The sequence below is a fragment of the Somniosus microcephalus genome, chromosome 2, assembly GCF_052327205.1.
Source record: "Somniosus microcephalus isolate GS21.2 chromosome 2, FLI_Smic_1.0, whole genome shotgun sequence".
NCBI classification, from domain to species: domain Eukaryota; kingdom Metazoa; phylum Chordata; class Chondrichthyes; order Squaliformes; family Somniosidae; genus Somniosus; species Somniosus microcephalus.
This window is the reverse complement of record NC_140988.1, coordinates 347437043-347453726: the sequence shown is the minus strand read 5'-3', so window position 1 is coordinate 347453726 and position 16684 is coordinate 347437043. Positions and strand designations below refer to the sequence as shown.

Here is a 16684-nt window from a genome sequence, read left to right as displayed (position 1 = left end):
ATGATATTTTTTGTTATATAAAGCGATACATCCAACTCACAATGGCGGGATTCAGTCCATTTATAAAGTAGCATCTGAAATGCTGATAGACAGTAAGGTTCCTGGCTGGAAGGTTCCAGCAACAAGCCCACCCTGAATGAGACAAAAGCAAAAATCTTGATTCCCACCCCAATTCAGGACCTGCGTACCTTATTCCACTTTGCTGAGTAGAAACATCTGTTGAAGTCATTTTCATTCATTTTTGTTGTTTGATAAGGGTCATTCAGTTGTTCAAATTGTAACCTTTCCATGTCCGGGCTTCATAAAATATACTAACATGAGGTACACAAAGTGTTATATAGTATTAGATAGAATTTACAGCACAGAAACAGCCTATTCGGGACAACTGGTCTATGTCGGTGTTTATACTCCATACAATCCACCTCCCACCCAAGTGCTCAGTTGGTAGAACTCACGACTCTGAGTCAGAAGGTTGTGGGTTCAAGTCCTACCCCAGAGACTTGAGCACAAAAAACCTAGGCTGACACTGCAGTGCAGCACTGAGGGAGTGCTGCACTGTTGGAGGTGCCATCTTTGGATGAGATGTTAAACTGATGTTAAACTGTCTGCCCTCTCAAGTGGACATAAAAGATCCCATGGCAATATTGCGAAGAAGAGCAGGGGAGTTATCCCCGGTGTCCTGGGCAATATTTATCCCTCAATCAACATCTAAAACAGATAATCAGGTCATTATCGCATTGCTGTTTGTGGGAGATTGCTGTGTGCAAATTGGCTGCCTGGGTAGCCCTTGAATGCCCTCCAGTTACTGACTCACCGACCAATGGAAATAATTTTTCCCTATTTACTTTATCAAAACCTTTACCATTTTGAGTACATCCATTTTAAGTTCTCCACTTAACCTTCTCTTCTGTAACGATAAGAGTCCCAGTTTCCTTAGTCTGTTCTTATAACTAAAGCTTCTCATCCATAGTACTATCCTAGTGAATCTCTTCTGTACCCTCCCCATGGCCTTGATATCCTTACAAAAGTAGGCCACCCAAAACTGCGGCCTAACCAATGATTTGTATATGTTTAGCATTACCTCTTTGCTTTTGTATTTGATACCTCTATTTATAAAACACAGAATCTCATATGATTTTTTTTTTTACAGCCTTATCAACTTGTCTTCCCATATTTAAAGATTTGAGTATCTGAGTCTCTCTGCTCTTCAGGCCGATAAATCCCATGGGCTTGATAATCTACATCCTAGGGTACTTAAGGAAGTGGCCCTAGAAATAGTAGATGCATTGTTGGTCATCTTCCAAAATTCTATAGACTCTGGAACAGTTCCCATGGATTGGAGGGTAGCTAATGTAAACCCACTATTTAAAAAAGGTGGTAGAGAGAAAACGGGGAATTATAGACCGGTAAGCCTGACATCGGTAGTGGGGAAAATGCTAGAGTCCGTTATAAAAGATGTAATATCAGAGCACTTGGAAAACAGTGACAGGATCGGACAAAGTCAACATGGATTTACAAAAGGTAAATCATGCTTAACTAATCTACTGGAATTTTTTGAGGATGTAACTGGTAGAATAGATAAGGGAGAACTAGTGGATGTGGTGTATTTGGACTTTCAGAAGGCTTTCGATAAGGTCCCGCATAAGAGATTAGCGTACAAAGTTAAAGCACATGGGATTGGGGGTAAGGTACTGACTTGGATAGAGAACTGGTTGGCAGACAGGAAGAAAAGAGTTGGAATAAATGGGTCTTTTTCCGAGTGGCAGGCAGTGACTAGTGGGGTACCGCAGGGATTGGTGCTAGGACCCCAGCTATTCACAATACATATTAATGATCTAGACGAGGGAACTAGATGTAATATCTCCAAGTTTGCAGACGACACAAAGCTGGGTGGGCGTATGTGCTGTGAGGAGGATGCAGAGAAACTCCAGTATGATTTGGACAGGTTGGGTGATTGGGAAGATGCATGGTAGATGCAGTGTAATGTGGATAAATGCGAGGTTATCCACTTTGGTGGCAAAAACAGGAAGGCAGATTATTATCTGAATGGCAATAGATTGGGAGAAGGGGAAGTGCAACGAGACCTGGGTGTCCTTGTGCACCAGTCGCTGAAGGTAAGCGTGCAGGTGCAGCAGGTGGTTAAGAAGGCAAAAGAGAGGATTCGAGTACAGGAGCAAGGATGTTTTGCTGCAGTTGTACAGGGCCTTGGTGAGACCACACCTTGAGTATTGTGTGCAGTTTTGGTCGCCTTATCTGAGGAAAGATGTTCTTGCCATGGAGGGAGTGCAGCGAAGATTCACCAGACTGATACCTGGGATAGCAGGAATGACGTATGAAGAGAGATTGGGTCGATTAGGCTTATATTCGCTAGAGTTTAGAAGAATGAGAGGGGATCTCATTGAAACTTATAAAATTCTAACAGGACTAGACAGACTAGATACAGGAAGGATGTTCCCGATGGCGGGGGAGTCCAGGACCAGGGGTCACAGTCTAAGGATAAGGGGTAAGCCATTTAGGACTGAGATGAGGAGGAATTTCTTCACCCAGAGAGTGGTGAACCTATGGAATTCTCTATCACAGAAGGCTGTTGAGGCCAATTCATTAAATATATTCAAGAAGGCGTTAGGTATATTTCTTAAGGCTAAAGGGATCAAGGGATATGGGGAGAAAGCAGGGACAGGGTACTGAATTTGGATGATCAGCAATGATCTCATTAAATGGCGGAGCAGGCTCGAGGGGCTGAATGGCCTACTCCTGCTCCTATCTTCTATGTTTCTATGTTCCTGCTCCTTGTAAGGTTTTACCATTAAGTATATATTTCCTCTCCTTCCTGTTGAAATATGGCACCTAATGTTTCTCCGCATTAAATTTCATCTGACATCTATCTGCCCAGTCTAATGACCTATGTCCTTCTGAAGTCGCTTACAGTCCTCTTCACAGTTAATCATGTCCCCTACTTTCGTGCCATCTGCAAATGTTGATGTTGTTCCCCGATACCCAAGTCCAGATCATATATATATTAAGAAAAGCATAGTCCCAACTGACCCCGGGGCACGAGACTGTTTACACCCTTCCAGTCAAAAAAACATCCATCTACTGCTGCTCTGTGTTTTCTGTCCTTTAGCCAAATTCCCATCCATGCTGCCACCTTCCCTTTAATACGTGTGCTCTCATTTTATCAGCAGGACTTCTATGCAGCATCTTAGGCAGCAATCACTGCCTTTCCTTTATCAATACACTCTGTTATTTCCTCAAAAAACTCTGCTAAGTTTCTCAAGCAACTTTTTGAGGATGTAACTGGTAGAATAGATAAGGGAGAACCAGTGGATGTGGTGTATTTGGACTTTCAGAAGGCCTTTTACAAATCTGTGCTGGCTGGCCTTAATCAACCTATGCCTTTCCAAATGAGTTTTGGGTGGGCAGCTGACCGTCAGCATGTAGATTCTGACAGTGGGTGGATATTTTGCACGCGCCCTAACTCGTGTCCATCTGAAACCCACTCAGGGTTAAAACCCGCCCGTGGGGGTATGTGTGAGTGTGAGAGATCGGGTGAAGAACACTAGGGGGGCTGGCGAATAGTTAGTTTCTCCTGAGGATCATCTGTTTATCTTGTTCTGTCTTGTGATGTGAGGGTAGCTGGTCTGATTGTGTGTGGACTCTGACATGAATCAACTGAGTGGCCTGCGGGTAGCGCTGTCCAGGGAGAGTATAAATACTCGGGCACGGGCCCAGCTTGCTCAGGACATTCTTAACAGGAACTAGTGAAGGACACAACTAGATCTCCATGTTGTAAAACAGTTGATTAAAGCTTTGTTTAACATTTAGACCAAGTGCCTAGTAGTTTTCTTACGTCAGACTCTATTTCACAGAAGCTTCTTTTGTTTCCCTCCCCCCCGCCTCAGGTTTCCGTTTTATTATGAACTTAAAATCGCTTTTGTTATTTGGCTGCTCTCGCCTTACACGAAGGGCTCCAGCGTTCTCTACAGGAAGTTTGTGCACCCAACACTCTCTTCTAAAGAGCAGGTGAGAACGGTTTTAAAATATCTTCAACTTTCCAACGCACTTAGTTACAACAGTTATTAAGCGGGGATGTCTAAACGTTGTCTTTCTCTCTGAAAAATTCTATCAGCCTCCTAGGAAGAGGAGCAGGCCATTCAGCCCCTCGAGCCTGTTCCACCATTCAATTAGATCCTGGCTGATCTGTATCTTAACTCCATCCACCCGCCTTGGTTCTGTAACCCTTAAAGACCCTTACCTCACTAAAACCTATCAATCTCAGGTTTTGAAATTTTCAATTGAAATTTAGCCTCAACAGCTCTTTTTTAAGGTTATGCCCCCTTGTTCTGCCCACCAGAGGAAATAGTTTCTCTCTATCTACCCGGTCAAATCCTTTAATCATCTTCAACACCTCAATTAGACTCCGTGTGAGCAAGCCATGTCACGTGGGTCCTGGAATGAAAAACTCATGTTGCATAGCCCAGGGTTAACATTATTTTGCACAAACACTCTGCACTGCAATTCATGCAAAATTCCCACTGCACCTTCTATCAATTCAACCGTGGATTCATCACATCAGATCAGGCTGTTACAAGCTTATATACACAGCATAGAAAAGTGCCTGTAGCTCTCTCGGCTTCTCCAGTAGAGAAAGTCTTCAGTTGTTCAATGGCATAAACAGTCCTCTTCTCTTTCACACCACTGTGTACTGATATTCTTATACCACTGGGCCGCCTTGTATTAAACTCTAATTCTTGGCAGGCGACAAGCACCCTGCAAAGCAGACTCAGATTGACCGTCTGTCAATGTGGGCACAGGTGCAATGTTCTGATGTCTTGGTCTACTTGAAGGGTTTCTGTAAGATGCAGTATAAGTAGAATTCCCACTGCCTCGCCTATAAATTCAAACAAGAATAACAGCAGGCCAGACCAGATTGTTACAGTATTTATTCAAACTTAAATCATATACAGAGGATTAGGAACTAGGCAATACTATAAGCACAAGGTGATGTTATCATTGCTGTGGCTCAGTTAGTAGCACCCTTGCCTTCTGAATCATAGAAGGTTGTGGCTTCAGGTCCCACTCCAGAGACTTGAGCACAAAAATTCTAGGCCGACACTCCAGTGCAGTGCTGAGAGAGTGCAGCACTGTCGGAGGTGCCGTCTTACAGATGAGACGTTAAACCGAGGCCCCGTCTGCTCTCTCAGGTAGACATAAAAAATCCCATAGCACTACGTTCGAAGGAGAGCAGGGGAGTTATCCCCAGTGGCCTGGCCAATATTTATCCCTCAATCAATATCACTAAAAAAATAACAGATGATTTATGGTCATTATCGCATTGCTGTTTGTGGGAGCTTGCAAATTGGCTGCCGTGTTTCCTACATTACAATGGTGACTACACTTCAAAAAGTACTTCATTGGCTGCAAAACGCTTTGGGACATCCAGTGGTCGTGAAAGGCGCTCTATAAATGCAAGTCTTTCTTTCTTCTTTCGTTCTTTCATAAATATGTAGCATAGAAAAGTGCCCCTTTTTTCATAGTCTGTTTAGGCAGATTATAAAACTGAAAGCACAAAATGAAAACACTCATCTAGCCTTTTGCTTTTGCTTTCAGTCTTAAACTACACAGCAATGTTGCGAAGGTAAACAAGTGATCTTGTTGATAGATAGGATATGGGACTCAAAGCTCAGCTCCGCGCTGAGCAGAATGCCAAGGTTATGTACACCGTGGTTACTAGGTCTACATGTGTTTAGGCATCGGGTCAGAAGTCTTATTTTAGGCAGCCGCCGGGGGCCACCGGAAAAAAAAGGCCCCGACTAATTTAGCAGTGCCCGTGCAGATCGGGCACAGGCCGCTGCCCTGCTAAATTGGTTACGGTTTCGCCCATTTCAAAAAACAGACGCAACAATGTTGAATTTAGATCCCTGTGTCCTTCATTGTGGTGAACTGGTTAACTTTGCTACTTCTATGAGGTAGTACCTGTATTCAATTAGACACTGGCATATTGTTCTTATAAGGACGCGATCCTATTTAGTATCTATTCTCAACTCACTGGCACAAGGCCAGGTTAGGCAAGGTTAAAAGATGTCATAGATGTTCCAGATATCACTGTAACTTGTTGACAGTTGCTGAGAGTTAAACAGTTATGTGTACTGCCAAACCTAAAATTAGTCTGAAGAAGCATTAGCACAAGATTGTAAAGATGTTTGTTGAGAGCATTCACAGGAAAACTTATCGAATAAACAAGTCAATTTTTTCTGCAAAAACAGACAGGTTTTCACCCAGCACAGATACCGTGACCTGCCTGGAATTCGTGCAATTCCCATTGATACCACACCTGTGCCGAGCATTCAAGTCTAACTTAAAGTCCCCAGCCAGTGTGACTTGGATCGCTGCACCTGACTAACTGTAACATGCCATGTGTCTGTTGCAAACCCCTTGTGACTGAACTGAGTGGTATCATTAGCTGTGTTGCCAGGTAGCTTAATGACATTTTTATTTTGCTGCGTGATAGAGGAAAACACTGGAGAGCAACAAAATGCCGCTGATGGGGAAAACAGTTTCGCGTTCTTATTAATGACTTCAAAATAAAGCAGCCCACCCACTGCTTGGATCAGAGTACAGTGGGGCACCCCTTGAATTTCTATGTGAGATTTAGGGGTAGAGTTTCTGGGGAGGTCGCCCACTGTCATGTCATTTAATGCCGTTTCTCCGGGGTTTCTCTGGACCTTCCACTGAAGTTATGGCGGGGGATCGGGAGGACCCCTGTGCTAAATAATGGGGTCTCATTTTTCCATTTGGTGAATAGTTTGAGTCCTTGATTCTTTAAGTGTGAGTGGGTCGGGGCCTCAGTTCTTCCTGTGTGAGTGGGATGGGGCCTTGAATCTTCATGTGGTGAGTGATTTAAAATCTTGAATCTTTGTGTGGTGAGTGATTTAAAACCTTGAATCTTTGTGTGGTGAGTGATTTAAAACCTTGAATCTTTGTGTGGTGAGTGATTTAAAACCTTGAATCTTCATGTGGTGAGTGATTTAAAACCTTGAATCTTTGTGTGGTGAGTGATTTAAAACCTTGAATCTTCATTTGGTGAGTGATTTAAAACCTTGAATCTTTGTGTGGCGAGCAACTTGGAACCTTGATTCTTCCATGTGTGAGTGGGATGGGGCCTTGACTCCGATTTGGTGAGGGAGATGGTGCCTCAATTCTACGTGTGTGAATTGAATGGAGCCTCAAACGTTATGTTGGTTGGTGAGTGGGCTTCAAGGTTGGGAAATCAAAGAATTACTCTCCCGCACCTTCATGCAGAAAAGCTCCGGCAACAGGAACTGGTCTTGGTCAGAAACTGGTAGACTAGTACAAGATGCCTAAACTAAATATAAAAACATTTTTTGGAGAGGGAGAGCATAAGAGAATCGGAACTATTTATGTTCACGCTGATGCGCATCAATTATTTCAAAGGTTGCGGCCGTTTTCTCACACTTTCCTCATTTTCCTCGCAGGAGATTGATGAATATTTGAGCCAGGCCAAGGATCGGAGCTATGAAGCTGTGGTGCAGTTTGGAAGACGAGGACTGAATGTGGCGGCAACTGCTGCTGTCACAGCCGCTGCCAAGGTAACAGTCACAGCGCACTTACCTCACGAGTTTCCTCGCTATAAGACACTTGTGTTTGACTGATGGTCAACACAGTGGAGAGAGTGGAATTGGCATCATTTATCATGGAAGAATGGATAGAATGCAGTCCCTGAAACACCAGCGAAAATCCCGTAAACCACTTAATAAAAACAGAATGCTGCTGCAGATCTTTAAATACCTGCAGCTATGCTCCTAAGAATTATACAGTCATAGCGCAGGATTTTCATCGGGCAGTGAAGGCGGGATTGGAGGCGTGTGGGGGGTTAAAATCCTGAAATCGGGGGGCACGAACCCATCCCGCCCCCAACCCGCCTCCATGCCAGTTTCAAAGGAGACGGGTACCCGACCCATGCTGGGACCCGCCTCCCCGAGGCGGGAAGGGGATTAGTGCCAGTTAACTGCCTGTTAACAGGTAGTTAACAGGCAGTTTTTAGCCTAATCCCTATTTTTAATGTTGAAGTGTGGGATTCCCGATGGCTCCAAACCACGCCAAGTTAGAGGAGGCGGACCGTCGGGATGAAGGGCGTGGAGGGGTCGAGATGTCTGGTGTTCAGGTGAGTGATGGGTGCATGAGTGCAAAGGTAAGTGTGTTTGGTGTGTGTAAAGTGTTTAAATAAGTTTTACATACCTTTACAGCCTTCCTTCCTTCAGGTCTCGGGAGTCCCTCATCTCACCGGCACAGAAAGCTTTCTGTTCCGGGGAGATCTCTAAATCAGCCTGAGAGGAAGGAATTAACTTAGAGTACAGATTGTCAGTGTTTGACAGCTTCAAACAGCTGTGAAGCGCTGATATTTCATCTGTCAAAAGGTCTTGACAGATGAAATATCAATCTGTGACATCACCTGTTGCTAGGTGGCCCTTAATTAGCCTGCTGAGCCCACTGGGCGGGCTCAACAAGGTCAATCAAGTCAAAATCACGTGGGTTGGCCACAACTCAATGGAGGCGGGACTACAACCCCGAAAGTTGTAGTCCCGCCTCCTACCCGACTCCACAATGAAAATCCAGCCCATAGAGTCAGAACGGCACAGAAGGAGGCCATTCGGCCCATCGGCCTGCAGAGCAGGTTTGAGGGGCCGATTGGCCTACTCCTGCTCCTGTTTCTTTCTTATGTTCTTGTCAGTCCGCGCCAGCTCACTGCAGAGCAATCCAGTCAGTCCCATTCCCCCACTCACACCATTCCCCCGCTCACACCATTCCCCCGCTCACACCATTCCCCGCTCACACCATTCCCCCGCTCACACCATTCCCCCGCTCCCATTCACACCAACAAAAAAATGGCGGCGCGCATGGACGCAGCGGCTTTGTCTCTCCCGAGACTGAACGTTTTTACCCTCTTTCTGAGTCTCTTCTGGACTCTGCTAATACAGGAATTGAGGGCAGACCTACTGTACAGCCGGCAGACGCTCCTCGATATCGGGGCCGACTGCGTGCGGCTCACACTCGGCGCCGTCGATCTGCCTCCTGACATCGCCCGATCCCCGGGACCAGCGTGGCGTTCTCCCCCAGCCGGAAGTCGGTGCAGACCGCGCAGAGAACGCAAGCAGAAGCGGGGCAAGAGGGCCGGAATCCAAAATAGGCTGAAGAGGGCCCCACACAAACCCTCCCTCCCAAGTATTTTCCTGGCCAATGTCAGGTCACTGGAAAATAAAATGGATGAGATCAAACTTGATCTCTCCTCACAGAAAAGGACAAAGGAATGCTGTGCCATGATCTTCACAGAGACCTGGTTGAACAACGGCATCCCTGACACCACCATCCAGCTAGAAGGACGCACGGTCTTCCGCGCCGACAGAACTGCAGACTCCGGTAAGAGCAAGGGAGGCGGTTTGTGCATTTACACTAACAATGCCTGGTGCACTAACACGGTCATAATCGATAGATCCTGTTCGGCTGATTTGGAATTCCTCATGGTAAGGTGCAGACCCTTCTACCTGCCTCGGGAATTCACGGCTGTTATCATCACTGCGGTCTACATCCCACCACATGCTAATGCCAAACTAGCACTGAAGGACCTCTACAGGGCCATCAGCGTACAACAAACTGCGCACCCAGACGGAGCTTTTATCGTCGCGGGGGACTTCAATCACATAAACCTAAAAGCTGTATTCCCGAAATTCCACCAGAATGCTTCCTGCCCCACAAGAGGGGAGAACACACTGGACCAAGTCTACACGAGCATTGTAGATGCTTATAAGGCCATTCCCTGCCCCACCTTGGGAAGTCTGACCACCTCTCCCTGTTTCTAGCCCCGGCATACAAACCGCTCATCAAAAGAGTGAAAACATCAGTGAGATCAGTGAAAGTATGGCCAGAGGGGGCAGTCTCGGAGCTTCAGGATTGCTTCGAATGCACTGATTGGAGCATGTTTGCCCATAATGACATCGAGGAATACGCATCCACAGTGCTAATCTACATCAACAGTTGCGTCGAGGTCGTCACGACCCATAAAAATATCAGGACATACCCCAACCAGAAACCCTGGATGAATGGGGAGGTCTGCTCGCTGTTGAAAGCACGCGACGCAGCACTTAAATCTGGCGACGCGGCGGCTTACAGTGCAGCTAGGACCAACCTAAAAAAGGGTATCAGGACTGCCAAAAGGAAACAGACACTGCGGATTGAGGATCATTTCCACAACAACTCGGACCCCTGGCGCATGTGGCAAGGCATCCAGTCGATCACTGACTACAAGAGTAAAAACACCAGCCCCCCCGGTTAGCGATGCCTCCCTTCCGGAGGAGCTTAACAACTTCTACGCTCGCTTTGACAGGGACAACAGGGAGCCGGCTACCAAAGCCTTGCCACCCCCGGAAGACCAGGTGCTCACTCTGTCGACCTCCAACGTAAGGGGTGTTCTACACGGAGTGAACACACGTAAGGCTGCTGGACCTGATAGCATCCCTGGACGGGTACTCAAGGAATGTGCTGATCAGCTGGCTGATGTCTTTACCGCCATCTTCAATCTGTCATTGGCCCAGGCAGTAGTCCCTACATGCTTCAAGACCGCTACCATTATTCCTGTGCCAAAGCAAACGGCTGTGACGTGTCTGAACGACTATCGACCTGTCGCACTCACACCCATCATAATGAAGTGTTGAGAGAGACTGGTCCTGGCTCACATCAAAGCCAGTGTTCCCGCCTCTCTTGACCAACACCAGTTTGCCTATCGTGCAAACAGATCAACGGAGGATGCAATCACAACTGCTCTACACTCTGCACTGAATCACTTAGACGGTAAAGAGACCTACATTAGAATGCTGTTCATAGACTACAGCTCAGCATTCAACACTATCGTCCCCAACAAGCTGGCCACCAAACTCCACACTCTTGGCCTGAACACTTCCCTCTGCAACTGGACCCTGGACTTCCTAACAAACAGACACCAGTCTGTCAAATTAGGTAACCACACCTCCCCCCCCACTGACCCTGAACACGGGGGCCCCACAAGGATGTGTGCTGAGCCCCCTCCTCTACTCCCTCTTCACCCACGACTGTGTGGCTGTTCATGGTTCCAACACCATCATCAAGTTTGCGGATGATACCACGGTGGTAGGCCAGATCACCAACAACGATGAGTCAGCCTACAGGGAGGAGGTCCAGCATCTCGTGAAGTGGTGCGCCGATAACAACCTGGCCCTTAACATCAAGAAAACCAAGGAAATCATTGTGGACTTCAGGAAGTCTAAAGGCGGAAGTCACACCCCCATCCACATCCATGGGGCTGTGGTGGAAAGGGTGGACAGCTTTAAGTTCCTTGGAGTCCACATCACGGAAGACCTCTCCGGGTCCCTCAATACCTCCTCTCTGGTGAAGAAGGCCCAGCAGCGCCTATATTTCCTAAGGAGGCTGAAGGGATGTAACCTGTCACCCCTGATCCTCTCTAACTTTTACCGCTGCACAATAGAGAGCATCCTGACGAACTGTATCACAGTATGGTATGGCAGCTGTAGCTCCTATGACCGGAAAGCCCTGCAGCGGGTAGTCAAAACTGCCCAACGCATTACCGGCACCCGGCTACCGACCATAGAGCACATATACCAGAAACGCTGTTTACGGAGGTCACTGACCATCATCAAAGACCCTACCCACCCCAGCCACAGTTTGTTCGCCCCCCTGCCATCTGGGAGACGCTACAGATGCATTCGCACCCGAACGACCAGATTTAGGAACAGCTTCTTTCCCAGGGCTGTCATCCTACTGAACTCCACAAATAAACTCTAAAGCCTGCACATCTGCCAATGCACTTTATTATGTTTATGTTAATGTATTACAAGCCAAATGAATGTTGAATGTTTAAATGTCTTAATCTAAATGTACACTCTCGGGAGCCGCAAGCCTACATTTCGTTGTACTGCACTTGTGCACTATCAATGACAATAAAGTTGATTATTATTATTATTATCATCCCCGTAGCCCTGCAAGTTTATTTCCCTCAAGTGCCTATCCAGTCTCCCCTTGAAAACATTGAGTGTCTCCACTTCCACCACTTCCGTCGGCAGCGAATTCCAGGTCCTCACCACTCGCTGTGCAAAAAAGTCTTTCCTCACATCCCCCCTGTATCTCTTGCCCAATACCTTAAATCTGTGTCCCCTAGTCCTTGTACCATCAACTAGTGGGAACAGCCTTTCCCCGTCTAGCCTATCCAAACCCGTCATAATCTTGTACACCTCTATCAAACATCAGCCATAAATGTGCAAGTTCCCAGTCCCTGCCCATTGAAGGTGAGAAAATATATTTTGAGGCTGAACTAGAAGTTAAAGCATAAATAAATGGAAATACGTGAATTGTCAGGCTGAAATCCTGCTTCCATCCCAGTAACACCACCATTTGGAAATCTTACCCTCCTATCCTCAAAAAAGAGGTTGGATGGATTGGAGAGGATATAGAGAAGGACGGGGCTGATTTTGATGCTAGGTGGAAGAAACTCAATTTGTTTTCATTGGAGAAAATAAATTTGAGAGGTGATGCGTTTCAAGTCTTTAAAATAAGGAAAGTAGTGGATGATGCAGATGAAATCAAAGCAGATGAAAATGGGGATGTATAATGGCCGGCTGAATCGATATCACCCAAGCCCAAACTTACCTCCAGTGATTCTATATCCTCATTTGTATCATTCAGTCCTTTCACCTTTTTAAAGACTTGAAGGGCTGGATTTTCATTGAGGAGGCGGGTAGGAGGCGGGACTACAACTTTCGGGGTTGTAGTCCCGCCTCCATCGAGTTCTAGCCAACCCACGCGATTTAGACTTGATTGACCTTGTACAGCCCGCCCTGCGGGCTCAGCAGGCCAATTAAGGGCCACCCGGCAACAGGTGACGTCACAGATTGACATTTCATCTGTCAAGATCTTTTGACAGATGAAATATCAGCGTTTCACAGCTGTTTGAAGCTGTCAAACACTGACAATCTGTACTCCAGGTTAATTCCTTCCTCTCAGGATGATTTAGAGATCTCCCCGGAACAGAAAGCAGAGGCTGCAGATTTTGACAGCTGGCGGCCATTCTGCTTTCTGTGCCGGTGAGATGAGGGACTCCTGAGACCTGAAGGAAGGAAGGCTGTAAAGGTTAGTAGAACTTCTTCAAACACTTTACACAGACCAAACACACTTACCTCTGCACTCATGCACCCATCACTCACCTGAACACTGGACATCTCGACCCCTCCAAGCCCTTCATCCTGACAGCCCGCCTCGCTAACTTGCCGTGGTTTGGAGCCATCGGGAATCCCACATTTCAACAATAAAAATAGGGATTAGGCTAAAAACTGCCTGTTAACTACCTGTTAACAGGCAGTTAATTGGCACTAATCCCCTTCCCGCCTCAAGGAGGCGGGTCCCAGTGCGGGGTGGGTACCCGCCTCCTTTGAAACTGGCATGGAGGCGAGTTGGGGGCAGGATGGGGTTGGGACCCCCGATTTCGGGATTTTAAACCCCCACACGCCTCCAATCCCGACTCCACGGCCCAATGAAAATCCTGCCCGAATAGTTAAACCGCTGACAAGGTGAGCTATTTGCTGATTTGTTCTTTCTCAGAGAGATTGATGCGTGGAACGGAGATCCACCGGAATTGGTGCTAATTAGCTGAGCTCCTTTTGAAAGAGAGATGGCATTGCAGGTTATGGGGATAGATTTAGGCTTAGGCGATGGAAACTCGCATGTTATTCAGTACCTGTCCAGAATATGTGAAGGAAGTTTGGGTTTGGCAATTTTTTGGAAGTTTTACCTGCATAAACTGGCTTGCCCAGGAATTTTGGATTGGATTAGACGGAATAGTGTAGTGACAGTATAGTTCTGTAGAAGGGGTCGGCCATTTAGGACTGAGGTGAGGAGAAATTTCTTCACTCAGAGGGTGGTGAATCTTTGCAATTCTCTACCCCAGAGGGCTGTGGAGGCTCAGTCATTGAGCATATTCAAGACAGAGATCGATAGATTTTTGAATATTAAGGGAATCAAGGGATATGGGGAGGAAAGTGGAGATGAGGTAGAAGATCAGCCATGATCTTATTGAATGGCGGAGCAGGTTCGAAGGGCCGAATGGCCTACTCCTGCTCCTATTTCTTATGTTCTGCAATGGTACATTGAAGGGGTTAGGCTTGCTGGGCCAAGCGACCTTGTCAAATTCCATGGTTCTTGTATTCTTAATCTGATATAACAGAAATGAAATTTGATTTATGCAGTAACCATAAACCAATGATGTTCATCATCGGTCTCTTTCTGTCAGGGCTCACTCATACAGTCATAGTTCCCATTCATAAATTGCCTCGACAGGATAACACTTGGGCAGAAAAGCTCTGAGCTCCAATTGCTTGAGCTGGGCTAAGTAGCGAATGGCTCTGCTTCATCAGTTCAATGTTAATGTTACGTGGGCGGAATGATCCCATCCTGGGGCCTGGAAATTAATTAGAAAGCAATAAAAATCAAAGACTGCAACTTAATCCTGCTCACTAAATGAGCTGTTGGCATTATTGATTAAAAAAATAATAATTGGCCCTGAGATTCTGCCATCAGCATTCTCTAATTTGATTAATTTGATAATTAAAAGAAAAAATATTGAATATGGATTTGAAACGCAAAGGCTTTGCTGCCAGTGGGCCAGTTTGAGTCTGGGTGGGGTGTAGCTGGACAATCCCGATCAGCTGCAGTATACCCGGGCAACACGTGACAGATGGGATAGGCTCATTATCACATCCACCATTCCCGCTGATCTGAAAGAATGTGGCACGAGCTGCATTAGTGCCGCACTGGATTAATCACTTTTCTAAAAAAAAAGTATAAAAATGAATACATTTTAAAAAGTACCCTCGAAGGGATAAGGAATGTGACTGTTAGTAGATTCTGGGTGTCTGAAATTGATTTTGATTTTTAATTGTTAATTGCACTTTTTGATTTACAGCAGAAAGTGAAATGAAGTTCAAAAACTCAAAAGATAATCAATAAAGGTTGAGTCATAGAGTCATAGAGTCATAGAGTTTTACAGCACAGAAAGAGGCCCTTCGGCCCATCGTGTCTGCGCCGCCCATCCATCCCTGTCCAGTCTAATCCCATTTTCCAGCATTTGGTCCATAGCCTTGTATGCAATGGCATTTCAAGTGCTCATCCAAATGCTTCTTGAATGTTGTGAGGGTTCCTGCCTCCACCACCCTTTCAGGCATTGAGTTCCACATTCCAACCACCCTCTGGGTGAAAAAGTTCCTCCTCAAATCCCCTCTAAATCTCCTGCCCCTTACCCTGAATCTATGCCCCCTTGTTATTGACCCCCCCACTAAGGGGAAAAGTTCCTCTTTATCTACCCTATCTATGCCCCTCATTATTTTGTATACCTCAATCAGGTCCCCCCTCAGCCTTCTCTGCTCCAAGGAAAACAACTCCAGCCTGTCCAGCCTCTCTTCATAGCTGAGGCGCTCCATCCCAGGTAACATCCTGGTGAATCTTCTCTGCACCCTCTCCAAAGCAATCACATCCTTCCTATAGTGAGGCGACCAGAACTGCACACAGTACTCCAGCTGTGGCCTCACCAGCGTTTTGTACAGCTCCATCATAACCTCCCTGCTCTTATATTCTATGCCTCGGCTAATGAAGGCAAGTATCCCATATGCCTTTTTAACCACCTTATCTACCTGCTCCGCTGCCTTCAGAGATCTATGTACATGTACACCAAGGTCCCTCTGACCCTCTGTACTTCCTAGGGTCCTACCACTCATTGTGTATGCCCTTGCCTTATTTGTCCGTCCAAAATGCATCACCTCGCACTTTTCAGGGTTAAATTCCATTTGCCACTTTTCCGCCCATCTGACCAACCCGTTTATATCGTCCTGTAGCCGGAGGCAAGTCGCAATGTGTCAGCATGGAAAGCCAAGGGGCCGGAACTGAGGCACATCGTAGCACAGCAAAGGGGTACAATTATATACAGAAAACAGGGGGTGTGGAACAGTTACTCTCCCGACCACCACCCCCCTCCCCCCCCATGCTACAAACAGCTGAAGGTTCCCCTTATTAGGCATTGAACTTCCAGCAGTGGTGGGGGGGGGGGGGGGGGAGCAGGTGACAAAGGGGAATAACAGATGACTAAAAGGCCTAGAAATTCAGTTAGGGGCGCCCAGCTCGCCTGGGTGCCGGAATTACCGCTGCGCGCGGAGCCACTTGCGCCAGCGGGAAATTCACTTTCAGCGCCCCAAGTGGAAGCCGGCCGCTAAACAAGGGTTTCAGCGCCCCGCTTGGGGCGCTGAAACTGAATATCGGCGTGCAAAGTGCCACTGCGCCACCCGCTGCGGCACGGCAGCCTGCGGTACTGCAGGCCTTCCTCTCAGTCTTAAGGGGGAGGTGCCTGCAACCGCGCGATCCCCGCTCGCGAGTGCCAGCAAATGAGCCCGGCACCAAGGAGAAGTGCCGGGCTCTCTGGAAACAGCCGGCAATGCCGCGGGGGGGGGGGGGGTGGTGGTGTAGGAGGCCGGGGAAGGAGGTGCGGGCAGGCGGCCGCCGAAAAAGCGGCCGGCCGCACCTCCACCTTAACTCGCCCCAGTACCGGCACAGGTAGGCCCCGTGTACTGGTCGCTGT

General features: G+C 47.0%; 1 protein-coding gene across 4 annotated transcripts in view; it reads left to right on the top strand.

Annotated features, from left to right (window-relative positions):
- The window catches only part of LOC147123665 (receptor expression-enhancing protein 1-like), a 114069-nt gene that overhangs the window by 51714 nt on the left and 45671 nt on the right, over window positions 1-16684 (top strand). For all 4 annotated transcript variants that reach the window (XR_015074983.1, XR_015074982.1, XR_015074981.1 and 1 more), the window contains 2 exons: window positions 3903-4023; window positions 7497-7610. Coding sequence is in view for 1 of the 4 variants with exons in the window: in XM_085975494.1 (XP_085831620.1) it covers window positions 3903-4023; window positions 7497-7610 (235 nt within the window). In the remaining 3 variants the exon portion in view is untranslated. The remainder of the gene's footprint in view (window positions 1-3902; window positions 4024-7496; window positions 7611-16684) is intronic.